The 19838-nt window shown below is 31.2% G+C and overlaps 2 protein-coding genes across 8 annotated transcripts in view; one reads left to right on the forward strand and one right to left on the reverse strand.

The window, feature by feature from the left end:
• The window catches only part of ZAP3, a 30044-nt gene that overhangs the window by 7335 nt on the left and 2871 nt on the right, over window positions 1-19838 (forward strand). For 2 of the 5 annotated variants that reach the window (XM_065352614.1, XM_065352615.1), the window contains exons 22-24: window positions 5940-6048; window positions 6344-6510; window positions 9736-10327. The exons of 1 other annotated variant lie outside the window; for it this stretch is intronic. In XM_065352614.1, coding sequence (XP_065208686.1) covers window positions 5940-6048; window positions 6344-6510; window positions 9736-9882 — 423 coding nt within the window. In that variant the 3' untranslated portion in view covers window positions 9883-10327. Of the gene's footprint in view, window positions 1-5939; window positions 6049-6343; window positions 6511-9735; window positions 10328-19838 lie in introns of those variants that run through there. 2 more of the 5 variants (XM_065352616.1, XM_065352617.1) reach the window with 2 other exon arrangements.
• LOC135837377 (uncharacterized) overlaps window positions 11336-19838 on the reverse strand; it is a 42282-nt gene continuing 33779 nt past the window's right edge. For 2 of the 3 annotated variants that reach the window (XM_065352625.1, XM_065352626.1), the window contains exons 5-8: window positions 17155-17238; window positions 16283-16414; window positions 16048-16169; window positions 11336-12411 (exon numbers count right to left, since the gene is read on the reverse strand). In XM_065352625.1, the coding sequence (XP_065208697.1) occupies window positions 12285-12411; window positions 16048-16169; window positions 16283-16414; window positions 17155-17238 (465 nt within the window). In that variant the 3' untranslated portion in view covers window positions 11336-12284. The remainder of the gene's footprint in view (window positions 12412-16047; window positions 16170-16282; window positions 16415-17154; window positions 17239-19838) is intronic. The other variant, XM_065352628.1, reaches the window with a different exon arrangement.

Consider the following 19838-nt stretch of genomic DNA (forward strand, 5'->3'; position numbering starts at 1 on the left):
ATGTTACAAATTCGAAGATTGAGTGAAGTTTATGGAACTTTGAGAGAAAAATTAATGTTGCTACTCGTATTATGATGAAATGTGTATTGAATGAGACAAAAAAGTCGTTTTCGAGTCGAGATGATTTACCGTTTCGTGTTCGCGATATTTTTCTGGGTTATTATTTTAAGAAATACCGGCCCCAATAATCCCACCTCTGATTACCTCCCCTCACCCCCTCACTCCACGTCCCATCTTACCCTTAATACGTTTCCTCCCTTCGTTATGATGATATTTTTATTGATTCAATTTATTATCAGCGAAGAATGGTAATGATTAATAATTGAATCTCTCTTCAGAAAAAATTATGTACGAGTTTTGACCCATTAATGTGACATTTTAAACATTTTATTCTTGAAAATAATTCGCGAATCTCGCCAGAACTCAAAAAAATGAACGTTATCAGCTAAAAATTTGTAAATGATTTGTACAAGTACATTGATGTATATCGAGTATAATGTTTTTTTGGTGGGGGAGGGAAGAGGTTGGAAGGATTGACATGGGGGTTTGAAGTTAATTCATGAACATTTTTTCAAAATTTATCCAATCGCAATAATATTTTTGAAAAATTTTTTGAACTTTTGTAGGATTGAAAATGAATAATTTTGTTGAATCGATCATCAAAAATGATAATATGATAACTGGAAATTCGATCAAATCGAATATGAGATATTTTATACTTTATCCTTCGATTTCCCAATGAATGATATGAGCTTTATATTCCAAGTTGATATTATTAATTTAAGCTTTAAACCCATTCTGATGTATTTTTTAATGTACCAGACTGATGCTTTTGTGAAAAGGCATTTTTGCCCTCCAAAAGCTACCACAAAACTCGCCCAAATTGGCCCTAAATGGATTGCCCAGTGCTTGTTGCACCATCTCCCTGCCCTCGACCTACCACTCTCAATAACCCAATAACCGAACTCTTCGAGATTTTTAAAAACATATGAACTATGAATAATTATTTGTACGTTGATGAAATAATTTACAAATTATTCGTCATATGGTGTGGAATTTCTCCTCCATTAATACTCTAGTGGGTGAGTTCCCCTTCGCTTTATTGTGTTTCGTCGGTATTCCTTCGAATTGATCGCGAATCGAATCGTAACGAATCGTGAAAGGTATCTCTCGTCGATCGTGTACTTCCTTCGTTTGTTTTTTTCTCTCTCTACTTTGTCTTAAAATAAATAAAGTTTTTCATTCTGTTGCTTAAAAACTTGGAAATTCGTTTTCCTGACAAGTATTTTTATTCTTATACGAAGAAATATAACAAATACGTGAGTATTATAGGTATTGCAGATACCTACTCGACCGAATATACCGAGGTACGATGTAATTGGTGAAAGGATTTTAATTTGTACTTTGTACGCAATGTTTTGGTATATCTACACAAATTATGTGTGTTTTATCGCATGAATAATATTTTTTATCGTTTTTCCCCGTCCAACACTTTTATTTAGGTGATAATTTTGCGAATTACGCGTGAAATTATCACCTCCCCCTGGCCCCTGGTAAGTAAATGAGCGTATGTCTACCGTAACTGCCCGCTTGTATGTTTAATTAATCGTAAGAAAGAGGTAGATAGCTTAAAACCTAAGTACCCGTGTTTCAAGGGTTTCGAAATAGGTATCTGTTTTGAATCACAGGTATCGCAGTAGATGTTCATTTTCTAGTTTAAGCATTTTTGTATGTTTTTCGTTAATGTAACCATAGTTTCAAAAGGGAAAGGAGGGGATATTGCTGAGCTATTTCATACTGTACCTAGTTGAGAAAAACTCTTTGCAGATTTGTTGAATGCTACAGAAATAATGATGTGGGGGTTATTCGAGCCTTGGAAATTTATAATGATTACGTCCCTGTACTTTAATTACCACTTATTTACCTTAGAGATACCGATTTATGGTAAATTACGGTTACCCCTGAATTACCAACTTTTTACGGAGTTATCGTTGATATGACATTAATTTTCAAAAATCTTCGTGACCACTAAGCAATCCATAATAAATAATTTGTAAATACCTGTGATTTATGGTTACCAAAATTACCATGTTTTACCCGAAATTACGGTAATTTTTGGTAATTACCTCAAAATAATTACCAAAATTACTGTATTTTATTTGTAATTACGGTAATTGTCGTATTTTATCAGTAATTACGATAATTTTTAGTGATAGCCGGAAATTGATACCTACTTGTACCTATACTTTATTCCCATTCACTCTGAAACTCGACCAAACGTGATTAAATTCTTCATTTCGTGTTCATTTCTCGTAATTTATCTTCGAATTATTGCTGTAAAATTTACGAATAATTTACCTTCAGAAATTCGTCTCCAAAAATACGTCAACTTTTAGGATAATATTCTTCCTTCTTCGGTGTTTTTACATGATGCTTGTGGATCAATTAACCTCGAGGTGTTTGAAATTCGAACTGAAGAAAGATAATTAATGTTTTTGGGGCTGTGGTCAATTAGTTTCAAATCTGTTTTCTAGATTATGATGCATCTTCCTCAATTTATGATGTCTATGTGTATGTTCTTGTTCTTGATCTTGATCACCTACTTTCTTCCATCTTCGTTTTCAAAACGTCATTTTCGTTCTCTCAAACTTAGGTACATACCTGTTTTTCTCGCCCAGCTATCTCCTTGCTTTCTCGGTTTCTTCAAAATTTTAATGCATCAGCTCTCGATGATTAAGATGAAAAACAGTTGCTACATTTCCATAAATGTGTGATTTGTTTCCTTTTGTGAATCCTCGATACATTTGCTTCGATAATTTGAGTGCAGGATTGTGATATGATAGTTTTAAGTACATACATAGATATATTTTGTTACTGTACGAAATTTTTCAGTAGTTTGTATTTTGTTGGTATTACGTTGCATTTATTCCACTGAATTCGTTGTTTTCTTTTTGTGAAATTTTTTTGTGAAAGTGTTGAACTTTGAACGTTTGTGTATTTATCAAGAATCGAAATTGATTATTCGAGAGGCGTACTTTTTTTTCAAGGTTTCAGGAAAATGAGAAGAAGATTAGAAATTAGTGACTGAAGGTTAAAAATCTTGGAATTGAACGAACTTTTCACAGTTTTTTTTTTTCAATCAATTGATCAAAAATCCCGTTGACACCCCCCTCCCCCCTCTTCCCATCAATACCTTTAAATACTATAATATTTCTAAACAACTTGAAATAGAATAGTCTATTGTGATTTCAACCCATGACAATTTCCATGGAACTTCCTATCTTCATCTTTCCTTTCAGAGATTCTATAATCGACCCCCTCCTCCCTCATATGGGTCAAATTAAAAACAAGGCTCGTAAAGTTACTTTTTTCTCAATTTTGAAAATTCAATTGTTTCATTCATTTTGAAGAAGAAGAAAAAGGTAATAAAAGAAATAAGTGAACAATTTTTTATTCTCTTCCAACCGACTACAGTGCATTTTTAGTGTTTACGATTACAAAGCCCTGTTTTTTGGTGAAAATGTCAAAGTTCAACTTTTTGCCAAAAATCTAAATACTCTCATTTTTCGCTAAAAATCGTCACGTTTTCATTGAAAATTCCAAAAAATATTGTTTTTTTCCTTATAAAAATTACCCAAAAATTCCACATTTTTTACTCAAAACAATGCCAAAAAGTCTTTTTTTAAAAGTTATCAAAAATTCTTGGTTTTTTGCAAAAAATAATTCCAAAAAGTTGTGCTTTTTTCAAAAATTATCCAAAAATCTTGCTTATTGCCAAAAATTCTGGCTGTTCAGCGTTATAAAGTCTCGTTTTGAAAAAAATTGCGAAAAAATGTAATTTCTTTGGCAAATTACTAAATTTTGTTAAAATTATTGCAAAATTTTTACTTTTTCATTTTTTTTTTTCGTTTTATCCACGAGCCTTGCTTGGTTACTTATTTGCCAAAAATTGCCAAAAAGTGTCACTTTTCTGTCAATAATTCTCAAAAAGTTCTGTTTTTTTGCAAAAATTGTTCAAGTCTTGATTTTTGCGAAAAATTGTAAAAACCCTTCGGCTTTCAGCAAAATTTTTAATTATAGACGTCTTTTGGTAGAAAATTCTTAAGTTTTGCTTATTTTCAAAAAGTTTCCAAAAAGTTTCGCTTTTTCGCCAGAATTGCCAGAAAACCATTCTTTTTGTTATAGTTTGCCAATTTCGTTTTATTTTGCAAAAAATTGGCCTTTTTCCCAGAAATTGCAGAAGTCTTCACTTTGTTGCCGAAAATTAGAGCGAATTTTTCAGAATTTGAACGCGCATAACTCCTCAACTAATCGAAATGGAGGAGTGAGGGTTGTTTTTGTCTCATTGAAAAGAGAGCTCCATTTCTGCGTCTGAATTTTTTTGAATAATGTCCATTTCAAAAAGAAACCTCCTTCTTCCCTCCTCTCCTACAATAATAATAAATTTGACCTCTCTATGTGAAGCCCTTAAATTTGAAAAAAATCAACAAAAATAAAGTGAATCATAATTCAAAGTCGTTAAAAAATGCTTAGGAATTTCCCGATTTTGTATCAGAATTTGTTTAAATAATTCCATTTTCAAGAAAAAAGACCTCCTTCGACCTCTTTCCCCTCGTTGGTTGTCTTGTATAGAGCCTTTCAAAGTTTAAAAAAATGTAAAAAAAAATATTAAAAATTCAAATAAGTGATGTATGGAATATTTTTGAAAAATTTATTTCCGGGAAAAAATTTTCAAAAAAACCACCTCCGCCCCTTAAAGGATACTATCCCCTTGTATTGAGCCCCTTTGTCTCAAAGTTGAAAAAAAAGACAAAAAAGAAAGAAATACGTAAAGTACGAGTATGCAAGAATTTGTTTGAAAATTTTTCATTTTTGTTCATGAGAAGAAACCTCCATTAGCCTCTCTAGCAATGTTGGTTTCCTTTGTAATTATGGAGGCCCCCAAAGTTGGGAAAACTTCAAGTCTACGCCTCCCTTGGTCTAACAAGTATTGTTGATAAAGAACTCAATGCAAGAAAGAACCATGAATTTGGGATGAGTTGCCCATGTTACTGGTGAAATGTGGTTATTTTGTTGCAGGAAATTTGAATAATTTTTATTTCATGCTGATGTTGCTGAACTTCCTTTATAGACTTGCAGGTTCCTCTTCAGCTGGTGTATCCCCAATTTATCATTTTAATTATGTTCATAAATGATTTTAACCAATTTTTCTGAATTCTGTGCTGTTTGATTAATTTTTTGTACAGTGTTTTAAATGTTTTTAGGACGTTTTTAAACCAATTTTTTCGGAAATTTTTCAACAGTTTTCAGCGTAATGCGGTAGATTTTTATGTTTGATGTTCCTCTGTGCGTAAGAATGGAAAATTGGAAAATATTGAAATGCTGTAATATTTTCGACAGAGTGTTTCAACCACTATCGTTCCTGATATATGTATTTTACTTGTCGAATGCGTGAAAGAAATTGATCTGAATTTTCATTTTATTGGAACGATTTCTGAATTCTGCTGCTGAATCTGAATAAAAAGCCTGATTGGAGCATTCTCTTAAAATTGAACTCGGAGCTGAGATCTTTCGTAATAATTTAATGCACGTAATACCAGCATCTTATAACTATATTTCATACCAAATAATACATACATAATATATGTAGTTCACTGCATAATTGCTTAATTGAATGAAGTCCACTCGTTATTTATTATCATCTTTTATTACTTTCTATCCTTTGATTGTTGTTGAACGTAAAAATTCGGTTATTTGTATAATTGTCTTGAAGAAAAGAAAAATCCAACTCAAGTTTCTGCATCGATGTCGCGAAATCTACGATTAATAGTGTCCAGCGGGTAGATTGTACGCATTATTTTATAAGATTGTTCTAACATAGTTTAATTTACTTACCTTACATATACCTAATTACCTATACCTACCGGTGAAAACTTTAGTCATTGTACGAGAGTACCTGTATTGTTGATACGCAGGGATTTTCTTCGTATATGGATAGCTTATGTACGAGCAAGTGGGAAAAATCCGAAAATACGGAAGAAAAACTAGGTGAGTTGCAACGACGACTATTTACTTATATTTAGTAAATTTTTTTCGTTTGTACTTGCTATTGTATATTTTTCTTACACTATATATTATGTATAACGATGGATCGGTTTATTTTTATATTATTACCTATTATTTTATTTACCTATTTTTCGTGGTTAATTTTCGCGCGTGTGATCAGGTAGGTTGCATTAATAGGTGGTTATGGTGTTTTGTGGTGGTGGATATTAGGTTCGGAGATATTTTTTTTTTCCCGAAAGTACGTCGAGATTACCTAGGGTATTTTATTCTGTTGCAGATCGTCTCGACGGCGTCAGCAAGAAGAAGGGGAGCACCACGTTTAAGGAGTGGCTTCAATTGCCCGAGGACGAGACCGACTTATCGTGGTATGCCTCCAATGACAAGGCCTCCAATGACAAGACCGCCGCGACCGCCGCCGAATCCAATGTTCCTCGCAAGAAGAGGGTTAGTAATGGAAATAACGATTGAGTAGAAAAATAAGGAATTCATCGCAGTGTGCCTGTGCCTGCTCTGGGATTTTTTGTTTTTGAAACGATGAAGAGAGCAGGATGATTTCAAGTGGTTGAAAAAACCAAACAATTTATAACTTTTTACTTCGGTGTTGAATGAGAATGTGCTGAAAAAAATATTTATTTGGGAAAAATGTGGAAGGGAAGGATTAAAATTAAAATAATCGAAATTGAATCTCAGAAACAAAACCCCTTTAATTCAAATAAATTAGGTACATACTGATACATAATACAAAATTAAAATAAGTATAATCAAAGTTTAATATAAAAAATAAAATTCTCAACAAAATATTAGGTACATTTGAAAAAAATGACAAATTTGAATGTAAATAAGGAGTACTTATTCTGATGGAAAAAAAAAACAGAAATAATATTCATTTTTTATAACGTTTGATTTTTTTAAAGTTTCTACCGTTTTTTTCAATAAATCAAATTAGTTTGCAAAAATAATTTTGTTTTCGAAGTTTTCTAAATTTTTTTCATCGACTTCCTCATTTTTGCTTTACTTATGATTCGTGAAATTTCAAAGTAATGGTTCTCAATTCAGAAGACGGGTTCACCTGGTCACAAAAAAGTTGGAAATTTTCAAGAAAAAGTCAAAAGTTTTCATACTCTGTACGCGAGAGGTGAAGAGGGAAGAGAGGGGGGGAATTGAATATGAATTGCGAGAAAAATTAATCAGGGTTTACTTGGACTATCCAAAATTCAAGTTTTAACGAAAATGTACCTATTAGAAAAAAGTCTAAAATTTTCGCGTTTTGTTTTGTGACGTGTAAAAGTTTTTAGAAAAGAGGAGATGAAAAAATGAACCGTCATTGGAGGATTAAAATTTTTCTTTTTTCAAAAATGATTGGAAAAGCAAATCGTGGATCAAGTGCGGACAGGGGGGGAGAAAGAGTTGGAAATTGATTCTAAAAAAAAATGTTGCTGTGAAAAATTTGAATTCATGATTTTCAAAATGAGATTCAAAAATAGTTTCTTTTTTTTGGGGGGGGGAGGGGCGGCTGCTCAAGGGATTCCAATTTCGATCGAAATTCAACTAACCCTTCCTTTCCTCCCTTGTCTCCTTTTACATGTTTGAAATACCAAAAAAGTTGAATTCAAGGGTACTGATTGTAAGTCCGAATCTCTCACAAGTGCTCCTCGAGTTCCCAATTTTGAAAACAAAAAAATACTTGGAAATTTTGACAAATACATATAATGTGGTTGGTCAGTAATTATTTCATCAATTTGAGGTAACTTGGTACGAATATTTTTTTGGAGGGTTCACGATCATTTTTGAAAATATCGATCACTCCTCAAGACTGAAATCGAAAATCGATTTTACGTAGTCGATTTTTACTACTCGTAATCAAGAACACAAATGAAACAAACAATTCAAAACAAATGATAATTTCGGGGTTGATCGACCATTTTGAAATCGAAAATATCAAACGAATCGATTTTCGGAGTTCTTTTAATCGATTTTCGATCTTCGATTTTTTGATCAAAGGGTCTTGGGCTGAAGTTGATTTTTTATTCCGACCATAATCGTTTGATCAGATATAATTACTCGTACATATATGGAATCGAAAATCGCAAATAAATCGATTTTTGGGTTCGATTAATCGATTTTCGATCCTAATACTATATTTTCAATTCAGAGGCTGAAATTCATTTTTTTCTCCTTTTTCTCGAACCGGATCGATCATAAGAATTAAAAATCGCAAATAAATCAATTTTGAGGTTCGATCAATCGATTTTCAGTCCTAATCTATTTTAATTCGGATGTTTAAGGCTGAAATTCATTTCGTGTCCCTTTTTCCGAACCTGATCGGTCATAAGGATTAAAAATTGCAAATAAATCAATGTTTGGGCTTCGATTGATCGATTTCTGGTAATTGATTAATCATCAAAAATCGCGAAATAATCAATTTTCAAGGTTCGATTAATCGATTTATAGTTCTAATGTATTTTTAATCCGGATGTTAATAGCTGAAATTCCGAACCTGATCGGTCGTAAGGATTAAAAATCGCTAATAAATCGATGTTTGGGCTTCGATTGATCGATTTCTGGTGTTCGATAAATCGATTTTCGGTCCCAAGATCTGCAAGTTTCAGACTAAAATTATTTGTTCATCTCGACTGTCAAACATGATCGATCATGTGGAATCAAAAATCACAAAATAATCGATTTTCAGAGGTCGATTAATCGATTTTCGTAGTTCGATTAATCGATTTTCAGTTCTAATCGATTTTTGATCCGGAAGGTTATGGGTACAAAATTGATTTTTCGTCTCGACTCTCGAACATGATCGATCATATGAGATCGAAAATCTCAAATGAATCGATTTTTGATCGAAAGGTCTGATTTTTTAGATTCAACTCTTCAGTACCTACTTTCTCAGGATTCCGTTTTAAAAAATATGTATAAGTTTTTTATTTTCTGTTTCTTTAAAGGGGTAATTAAAATTGCAGGCTTTGAGGTGGAATGGCTCTTATATAATTTTCATTTCGCACATTCATCCAAGTTTTTTTTTTCAAATAATCAATACGAAATCAACCGTTGAATACAAATTTTTCATCATTTCTAGAAAATACGTAGAAATTTGAAAAAATCTCAAAAATAGCGTTTTTTATGCACCTTTGAAAAAAAATATAGAGAACGAATCAAAAAAATGTTATGCATGATATTGAATATCTATTTCAAATCTATTAATTTTATATGTATTTTTTTTTTCTTAAAAAATTACAATATATTCCAATTTTGAAACTCAAACCTTAGAGTGAGGAGGAGGAGGAGGGGGGGCGAAAAGTCAGAATAAAAGATGCTGTATTCAGTATTTCTCGTTTTTTTGGAGAAAATTAAGATTTTTTTTTCATTGAAAACATGAGAAATCAGTTTCTGCAATGCTTGAATTTATTTTACCCACCTTAAAATTTCATATTCAAGATTCAAATTTCTCTCACTTCATCTGTCAATGAAAAAAAAAATGATGAAAATTACGTAAATGAATAATTTATTTTTATAACGTTACAAAATAAAATAACATAATTTTCTATTATTTAATAATTTAACTTTTACGATAAATCTTATTTATATTTCATTTTTTTTCAACTATTGGAACTAAATAATAGGTAATAATAATAATAATTTCTAAAGAAAACTCGAATTTTCCAGGTTCGGTGGGCCGATTTGGAGGAGAGGGTGGCCCAGCAGAAGATGAGAGCCATCGGTTTCGTGGTCGGCCAAACCGATTGGAAACGTATGATGGATCCTTCCTTCGGAGGGAGTAAATTGACGCAAACTAAATACATTTATAAATAATAATTAGTGTGCGTGTATTTTCAAACAGCGTTGTTTTTTTTTAATTTTTAATTTTTTTTTTATCATTATTACTTTTTATCAACTCTTTCTTATACAAGTACCTTGTATATTGTAAAAGCGACATAAAGTTGACGAATTTATTGTTATTTTGTATTGACTCTGTTGTATGATACCGTTTTAATGATCTTTTGTTTTCTTTTTTCTTATTTTTTTTCTCCTCAATTCTATCGCGTAATTTTTTTCCGTTTTTTTTGTGAAGTGTTGGAAAAAGAATACGAGTAAAATTCATGCGGAGATGCCGAATTTATTATTAGGTATATTAAAAACACACTTCGCTACGTGTATAGTGCTTTTCTCTCCGTTTGCTACGAATTTTTTTGTATACAATTGTATTGTGTATCAAACAATTTCTAGGTTTTAGTAATATATACTTTTTTTTTCGTCATTTTTGGATTTTTTTTGTTGGTGTTTTAGATTATTCGTATGTTGCAATTTACCTTTTTGGAACTTGGAAGCGGATAGTTTGGAGGTTATCGAATCAGTTTTCTGGGCGTTTCGTTACTGAGCGAAGTAGTGACACGAATTCTGTTATCAGTTGGCATGTTAGTCTGTGAAAAATTAATTTCGATTGATCAATAGATTTATGATGATTGAAAGAGAGATTTTTAAACAAAATTTTTGAACATGCCTGTAGAATATTCAGCAAGAAGAGGAATGCCAGAAGCGAGAGTATGGTTAGAGGTGAATTCTTGTTTCGTCTTCTCCTTCCTGGACCTGGCCTTTTATCAAACACGTGTCATTTATTGTGCCGAAAAAAATGAAATAAAATCCAGAATCCCTTACCTGATTGTCGGAGGTGGAGTAAAACTGAAACTTTGCCTATTCGCGAAACCGTGTTTCATTATCACAGGTCCCCTTACGAGACCATTTTTCACCAAAAACACCATTCTGATAGTTTAAAAATCACGAAACTGACTCCATACGCGACAAGCAGTCGACAAATTGCCCAAATTTCCGTTATCCATTAATTATAAATGGCGACAAAGCGGAATAAATCCAACGGGGGTTACTAGGTTATCAAACTTTGTAACGGACCAGTCGTGTTACGATTTTAACTAACCGAGCTAATTAAAATAAATATTTAATAAAGGTACAGGTTATTTTTTATCTCGTCTATCGCTATACTCCAAAAAAAAAAAAATCGCGATCAAAAACCGTGAAATTTAGATGTAATTTAAGGCTCATTTATAATGGTAATAGAAATTCACAAAAAAAATAAATGAAAAAGTTGAATCTATGGTTTTCAATAGGAGAATTTCTATTACAATTATAAATGGTTCTATTGAAAACCACAGATTCAACTTTTTCATTTACTTTTTTTGTGAATTTCCATTACCATTATAAATGAGCCTTTAGAAGACGATGGCAAATAAATACGAGCATTAGAGCGTGATAAATTTTTGTAAATATTTATTCGTTCACAGCTTTTTACAAAATATAAGAATAAATAAATAATTTAAAATAAAAACAAAAATAAATAATCTTAAAAAATACTCCGTGATGCGGTGTTCTCGACACACTCGAGTTTCATATTTTTTTTGAAAGTTCTTCAAAACATAACAAAAAAAAAAAAAGTAATAATTTGTAAAGCAATTACGACGATGAAAGTATTGAACTGAACCTAAATTATAGAGAAAAAAAAATACGTAATACTAAACATAAAAACAAAAATGCAATAAAATTTTTGGCAGTGAATTGTCAGCTGGTACACGAAAATGCCATTTATTTAAAACTAAAGAAAGATGAAAAAAAAGGAATTCAAAAAAAAAATAATTTTCGCTACAAAATATTAATTCTTAATACTAAATGTTTTTTTTTTAAATCGATTTTTTGTGAAAAAATTAGCGACTATAACACAGAAAAAATAAATAATTAATAAATAAAATAAATTAAGAAGCTTCATTTTGTTCTATGATGGCTTTCATAAGATGGTGGGATATGCCTACGACGAAAAAAATGGCCCAATTTGATCGACGAATTCAAATAGAAATAAAATATAAAGCTCTTATTTCCATTTGAATTTTGCAATTTGATTTTTTTTTCGACTCGGCCATCGATACTTGCTTTTTTGTTGTTGTTGGGTTTTTATATAGCATCACAATTCGTATAATAATTCGTCATTAAATAGGTAGTTTACAAAAAAAAAGAACAGGAAGAAATGAAACAAAAAAAGCAACGGTATTAGAAAAAAAGGGACCAATGTACATAATTTACAAGGCAAGCTCGATGTTGTAATGTGTTTTGAGAGGATTTCTTCACGATTGTCTCAGATCTTCGACTTGCCCGCCCAAAATTTCGGCAATGATTGATAATATTCGGTATGACTAAATGGATCTAATTACTTATGCTTCGTCACAAGTTAGATAGAATTTTCTGCAGTCTTCGCCACTTCTACCTACGCGAGCTGCTGAGTTGAATTTTTCGAAAGGCATGCCCGTGCTTCTGTGTAGGGCTGCGCTGGCGGCGTATCTGTAAACAGTTCGCGATTGGTTAGTTTCAAGTAAACCTTGTAGAGAGCTGTTGTGTGATGGAATTGGAGATTTATGCGATGGGTGGAGTTTTTCGATGGGTTTGAGGGAACAGAGTTTTATTAGAATGGATTTTAACCAGATGATTTTTTTCAAATTTTGAATTTGTCTGTTTTTCAGATCGAAATATTGATCTCAAGAATGGAGCAAAATGATTGATTTGAGTTTGTAGAGTATAGAGCTGTCAATAACCAAAAGAACACTGAGTAAATGGAATGCCATTTGTCTCCCCTGTCCCCTAAAAATTGGATTTTTCGTGGTGTTGTTTGTGTTTGGAATATGAAATGAGTTGAACTGGATTATTCAAAACGTTCCAAGTTCCAAAATATATTCGTTTTAATGTGATTTTCTCATAGATAAAAAGCATTGAAATTGACAATTTTCAATGAGATTTTGTAAATTGAACGCACGTCCCAAAATAATTCCGGCATTGAAAGTGGCCAAATCCATTTTGGGGTCTCAGAAGCCCATTTCTAAAAATTTTGCTCATGTCTGAAAATTTTTCATTTTTCCCCACAATTTAAGAACGTCTTGACCGGAGCCATTTTAGGAGATGAAAACGTGTGGAAATTATCAAAAAGATCAAAATAAGAATCAGTCGATAGAGAATTAATAATTGGATAACATATCCAAAAGTCAGTGTCCCAGAGAAATTTGAAGGGGAGAAATTGATTTTTTTCTCTTGAAAACTCTAGTATCACGACCCCCCCTCCCCAATAATTAACGTGTTGGTCGGAAATTGGAACGTACATCTAAAAGATGCCTTAAATGTGATTTTTTGAAATTTTGACTTTTCAACCTCTCTCAACCCTTTCTCAGATACTAAAAAGTGGATTTTCGTGCCTTTTTAAACGGTTTTTGATTTTGTGAAATTTATAGAGCCCTCCCACATTAACCTCTCTACCTCGTTTTTCTAGCAAGAATTGAAACGAATTTTAATTCACCCTTCATGAATATCGTCTCAAAATTTTTAGTTCAGAAACAATTTTCAACCAAATAACTATTTTTTAACCAACTTAAATTTTTTTAAAAGTATAACTACTAGGGACTTAGATGAAAAAAAAAGTTATTTATCCAGTTTCGAGTTCAAATTCGTCAGTTTTTATACGAAATTTTTGAATAAAATTGAGAAAAAAAACTTTGAAAAATATTGGAAGCTCTTCAAGGAAAGTCTTTTCTCATTTTAAATGAAATTGTCCGATGTAAAAACAAATTTCGAGGAGAGCAAATCTCTACAAAAAGATCTTATTGGATCGTTATAATTATTTCATTTTCAAACTTTAAAAATTAAATATTGTTTTTTGTTGCCTTCTTTGCCCTCCTCAAAATAACAGATCAGATCACTTCAAGGATTTCCAGAGGGAAAGGTATCAAAGTTAAATGAAAATTGTTTGAATTTTTCATTTCAAAAAAATTGAAGAGACAAAGATTAAGAAGTATCTCTTTTTGGATAAAATCAAGTATTTTAAATGAATTGTAATTTTTCTGATTTAAAAAAAAAAAACGGGTTTTTGGTATTTTTCTAAAATTTTATGAAAATTTTTTGGAACTTAATAAATTACGAGTATAAACATTTTGAAGTCTGAAAAAATATTTTGAGAGTAGATTGTGTAAAGACCACTCCACAATATTATTAATCTCTCACTTTCACTTCTTTCTTACATTTAAACAATTAAACGTTTGTAAATTTGAAAAACAGGGTTCTGACGGTCATAAAAGTGATGAAAATAATGAAAAAAGTCATGAATTAGTCATGAATTTTGGTAGGTGGCCATGAAAGTCATGAAAAAGTCACGAATTTTGCTCGAAACACATTTAAACAATTTTTAAAAGCCAATAAAATGGAAAATTTGTCCAAAAAGTCAGAAAAATGAAAAAACTGAAATACCTACCTAATGCAACCCTGTGTTTGATTTCCTCGCAGTTTCAAGTTTTTTTCAAGGAGGGGAGGGGGGATTTTCATGAGGTAAAAATGTTATAAATAGGTCATGAAAAAGTCACGATTTTTTGTTAGACATCCTGAAAGAGTGAAAGAAAATGACTAAATATTCTTGAAGCTTCTAGGAGGTGAATAAGCAACAATTTTGAATTGAATTTTCTGGATTGAATGAAGTTGAAAAAAAATTGTATAAAAATCAATCAGAAAGTACGAATAGCTATAAATACGTATTATTCTCCATTTTGTTTTGTATTTTTGGAAAAAGATCCAAAAATCGAAAAAAATGACTTTTGCCAATATTGGAGATGATCTTTTTTTCTGCTGCAAATCTTTTCATCATTTTCATCATCATTATTACCATTTCTCCCCCCCCCCCCCCATTTTTCATGTATCCAAGTAAAGAATTGAATGGTTTTTTTGCAAGTTTTCTGATAAAATGAACGAATTTTTTTGAAAAAAAATTCGCGCAGAAATTCAAATTAACTTTTTTTCCAAGTACAATTAATTGTATTTTTATTTTAATAAAAAGCTCTGCTTCTGATTTTTTTTGAGGTGGGCGAGGGGTGTTGAGCAAAAATTGAAAATTCATAACAAAATTATAGCCAGATTGGCATGCTCATCGAGAGCCAACTTTACAGAGGTTTTTTGAGAGAAGGAGAAGAGCTGGTTCGAATGAAAATTTGCTGACTGATGTAGGAGGAAAATATCAATTAGTTTGCTGATTGATATCATATTATTCATATGACTTATAAAAATTTCCTTTCCATTTTTTACTTTGGATTTTTAGAGCTCAAATGTGAATTTTTTCTTTTAGATAGAAGCAAGGACGAAAATTTTTGCAAATTTGATTTCGAGAGGCCTAAACACTATGTTATATTTCAGGAAGTTGATTTTGAAGGGCGAAAGGAGGGTGACAAATTTTGAAAATTTGTGATTTGAGAGAAGTAAAAATGATGTTTTTTAATGCGAGGAGTTTATTTTTTGGCCTTTAAAATTTTAAAGATTTTTTTTCAGGATGTTAATTTTGAAAAAGAAAAAAGAACAGGCTCAAATGAGGGCAAAAGTTCTTGAAAATTTGTATTTCGAAAGACATAAAAACGATACTTTTTACACGAGAAGTGTTTTTTTCACTTTAAAACTTTAAAAGTCGAATGAATATTTTTTTTTAGAAATTTCAATTCTTAAAAGGAAAATAAAACAAGCTCTAGCGAGGCGAGGGCAAAAGCTTTCAAAAAGTTGTGTTTTGAGAATTTAAAAAAAAAAAAAACTGATTTTTCTTTCATCACAGGCCCTCCAGAATGCGCAGGAACGAGGCAAACTGCTCCCTTTGCCCCCCTCTCATCTCGATGCCCCTGTACAAAATCAACGTTTCGAATGTCGAGGAAGATTTCTAAGCTATTTGTAAAGAGGCGATAAATCCTGGTAGGATTGATTGAGGTGACTCCAAAATTAATTTCCACTGCTTCATTAAAGAGTGACTGAGAAATTATGCCAATTTCCTTTATTTTTGTTTTCGATCTGATTTTGCATTTTCCTCAAAATTAAGGGCTCTCACCCACTTGAATTTTTTTTCTGACACGAGGTATTTTTGGGAATAAATTTCACAATTCCATTTCAACATGTACAAGTTCTACTTACGTTCCCAATTGACAATAGGTGGAGCTAGGTGAGTTTAATCCATCGGCACATTCTCTGTACGCATCACAGACGTATTTTTGCATACAAGCATCATTTGAGGTCTTCATGCTTCTCATATAACCCTGCGAGAAAAAAAACCAAGTATTATTATTATATTTGTATCTTTTTCATCAATCCCAATCTCTCATCTCATCTCCCCTATAAGACCTCGCGCACGGTTGCCTTTTGAACTCACCTTAAACATAGTAATACTGGCGATGGCAGCTTCAGAGATAGTATCTTTTTTGCCCAACGAACGAGCGTTCATTGATCTTTGACTGAATGAGGTTTTCAAGGCTTCTAATAAGTTCATTACGATATGGATAAACTGTAAAATAAACACGTACGAATTAGTCGATCTGACCAATAAATTGGCGAAACTACTTTCTCTTTTGTTTACACTAAATTTTAATTTTTTCTCGACCTATAACCGCGCGTCCATCTATTTCGTCGATGACCCTTTTCATCATAATAAATATGTATGTATTATATTTGTATACTTAGACCTACCTACCTACGAGTCACCTGCACAATTGACGTGTGTTTTATGACCAACAATATTCGTTAATTAGAAAAGAAAAGAAAAGCAGAAAAAATGGTTTACGTAGTGGACCGGAAAATAAGGTCGTATAATATAGGTACATACTCATTATTATGCTCGTATAAACAAACCTGACCTTATTTTATTTTTTCTTCTTCTTTTACAATATTCTATTTGAACGAATATTTTTTTTTCACATTCGATGGAATAATCTCATTCAAAATGCAAACCATATTCAATTTCTTGAAAAAATTTATAAGTAGGTCCCCCTCGCCTATTTATTTTTTGAAATACATGGTCACATTTTCAATTACCTAAGTAGCTTAAAATAATTCCAATTTCATGCGAGAATTTTTTCAAGTTGGTACATAAAAATAAATAACATTTCTCCTAAATATCTCCCATCCTTCCATTCATTCATCCCATTTGCAATATTGTGTGCTCCATGTGGTATGAAAATATACAATACTCGTACCTATAGTGCTATACAGCAACGTAGCAAAATAAGCATGTGCGAGTTTACTTACTTCTCCGGCATGTTTAGCCATTGTGGAAACCTGTTCTTGGTCCTTTGTACCCAGCACCGTGGACAAAACCGTCGTCAAAATTCCCTATATAGCAAATTTTAAGTGCATACTAAAGCATTAATTCACAGCTACTGGAGTAAAAAAAAATTACACATACGTTTCGATATAGCTTACACACGAAACGTATAGAAAGTACATCTAGAAGATTTTTCACCTATTTAAACTCTTATTTGTATAGTATCTCGTATTGCTAATTACTCAATTATTTATTTATAAATTATCAATTTTCATCTCCAGCTAGTGCACAGTGGTGCTAAATTTACAAGCTGAATATTTTTCCAAAATTTTATCTTTGGGTTTGAGGAGGGGATGGTTTGATGGACTGGTTTGGAGATGAATTTTTTTCTAACTCGTGTAACTGATTTTGATGGAGACCCCCTCGGCCCCCTCCCATAAGTTGAACTAGAATTTGACCGGTTTGGCGATCAAAGAGCTCAGTAGTTGTGAAAGAAGATTTCTTGTATTGAATTATCGAATTTTGAAATTAAAGGAGCTTTAAGCGAGTGAATTTTATTTCAATTTTCAACGGGAATTCGGATATTATTTCTTTAAAAAAACAAAGTGAAAATGCCCCATGGTCCTATTTCTCATTTCTTATTTTTTGCTTTAGGATTTGAAAAAATAAAAATGAGTCAAATTTTTGCATATTGGGCTATGTGCTTACTTGAAATGACTAAACTTGAAAAAATCAATAACCTGATCGAGAAAAACATCCTATGAAAGTAATCTGAACTGCAGAAGTCGGAAAAAATCAGTTTTTCAAAGTAATTTTACCCAATTTATTGGTGATTTCTTATCTTTTTGTTGCAACTTTTCACCATTTTTTAGAATTTTCACCAATTTTTTTTTTGTAATTTTCGTCATTTTTTAACAGTTTTTTCTTGTAAATTTTTGGAGTAGCTTTTTTAGCGATCTACTCGTATTGAAAAAAATTGGCAAAAGTCACAAAAATTGTTGGAAAAAAATTTATTGCAAAAGTTGGTGAGAATCATTTTAAGAAATCAGAGATAATTGTTGAAGAAAAGTTAAAATCGCAGGGTGTCTAACAAGTAGTGAAAGTAGTGAAAAAGTAGCGAATTTTAGCCAAAAAGATAGTGAAAAACTGAGAAAATTTTGTTTTGTTTTTTTTTAAAATAATTTTTATTGAAATTAAAAAATACTTTGTATACAATTTTCTTCCGATTTCAATTTTTTTGAAAATTTTTATGTAAAAATTTGACTGTGTGTCTGCGGGAGCGGGGGAGGTGGGCGATTGGAGAGTTTTCTGAAAATTTCGTTGAAAAAAAATAGTGGAAAAAGTAGTGATTTTTCCAGCAAAAAAGAGATACCACGAATCACTAAAAGATTGGTAAAAATTGTTGAAAGTGATTTTTCCCTATATTTTTGAGTATTTTCTCTAATTTTTTGTTGATACAAAATTACTCGAGTGATTTTATGAAAATCACCAAAAAATCTCTAAAAACTGGTAAAAAAATTGAAAAATTGTTGAAAATTGTTTTAGGTACCTAATGTGATTTTCCTCAATTTTTTAGTGATCATTTCACCTTTTCTTTTTTAGTGATGTTGCATCGAATGAATTCGTTGCGAGTTACTTTTCACTATTTTTCAGTGTTTTCGTTTATTTTTCAGCAAGGTTCGTTTTTTTGCTGTTTTTATCAAATTTTTTGAATAATTTTTTCGTTGATCACTGAAAACATGATGAAAAATCACTAAAAATAGTGAGCACCACTAAAATGATTTAAAAAGTGATAAAAATTGTTCCTAGTGATTTTCACTGATATTTAATCGACTTTACTCAATTTTTTGTGATCATTTCACCCATTTCTTTTTGAACGATGTTCACTTTTTTGAGATTTTCATTCAAATTCTACAACATTTTTATCAAATTTTTTGAGTAATTTTTTGCTAATTTCCAAAAATAGTGAAGATTGCTGAAAAAAAATCTTGAAAAAAGAGGCCAATAATTTGTGAAAATCACTAGCTAAAAAATTGTTTTTAATTGTTGCAAGTGATTTGAACTATTTTTTATTTGATTTCTCCTCATTTTTTCCGTTAATATTTCACCAATTTGTTTTGCAATTTTAACTAGGTACCTTCTTTTAAGCTTTTTTACTGCATTTTTTCAGTTTTTTTTTTAAAATTAATTAACAGAAAAATGAGTAAAAATCACTAGAAAAAATACTTGAAGAAAAATCACTTGAAAATATTCGTAAAAATTACTGAAAAAATTGGTACATCGTTTTGAATTTATTTGCTGTAATTTTTTCAGTTTTTAGTGATTTTTTTTTTTACCTATTTTTGTTGGCTTTTTTCATTGTGCTTTCATTTTTGCTAAATCGTTTCACTAATTTTTAATCATTACTGGAAATATCCGCTAAAAATCAACAAAGATAGTGAATATCGCTGCATTTTTTTTAAAAACTGGTGAAAATTATTATTGAAAATCATTAAAAATCGCTTTAATACGTGAAAATCTGTACCCGTAGATAACTTTTAAAAAAAGCTGCGGAACTTCAAAGGCGTTGTGGTGAATTTCAAAAATTTTTCACCAATTGAAAATCTAGTGAAAATAAGAAATGAGAATGAGAAGAAAAATGTCGCCATGAAAAATTTGCGAGTCTCAA

The sequence above is a fragment of the Planococcus citri genome, chromosome 2, assembly GCF_950023065.1.
Source record: "Planococcus citri chromosome 2, ihPlaCitr1.1, whole genome shotgun sequence".
NCBI classification, from domain to species: domain Eukaryota; kingdom Metazoa; phylum Arthropoda; class Insecta; order Hemiptera; family Pseudococcidae; genus Planococcus; species Planococcus citri.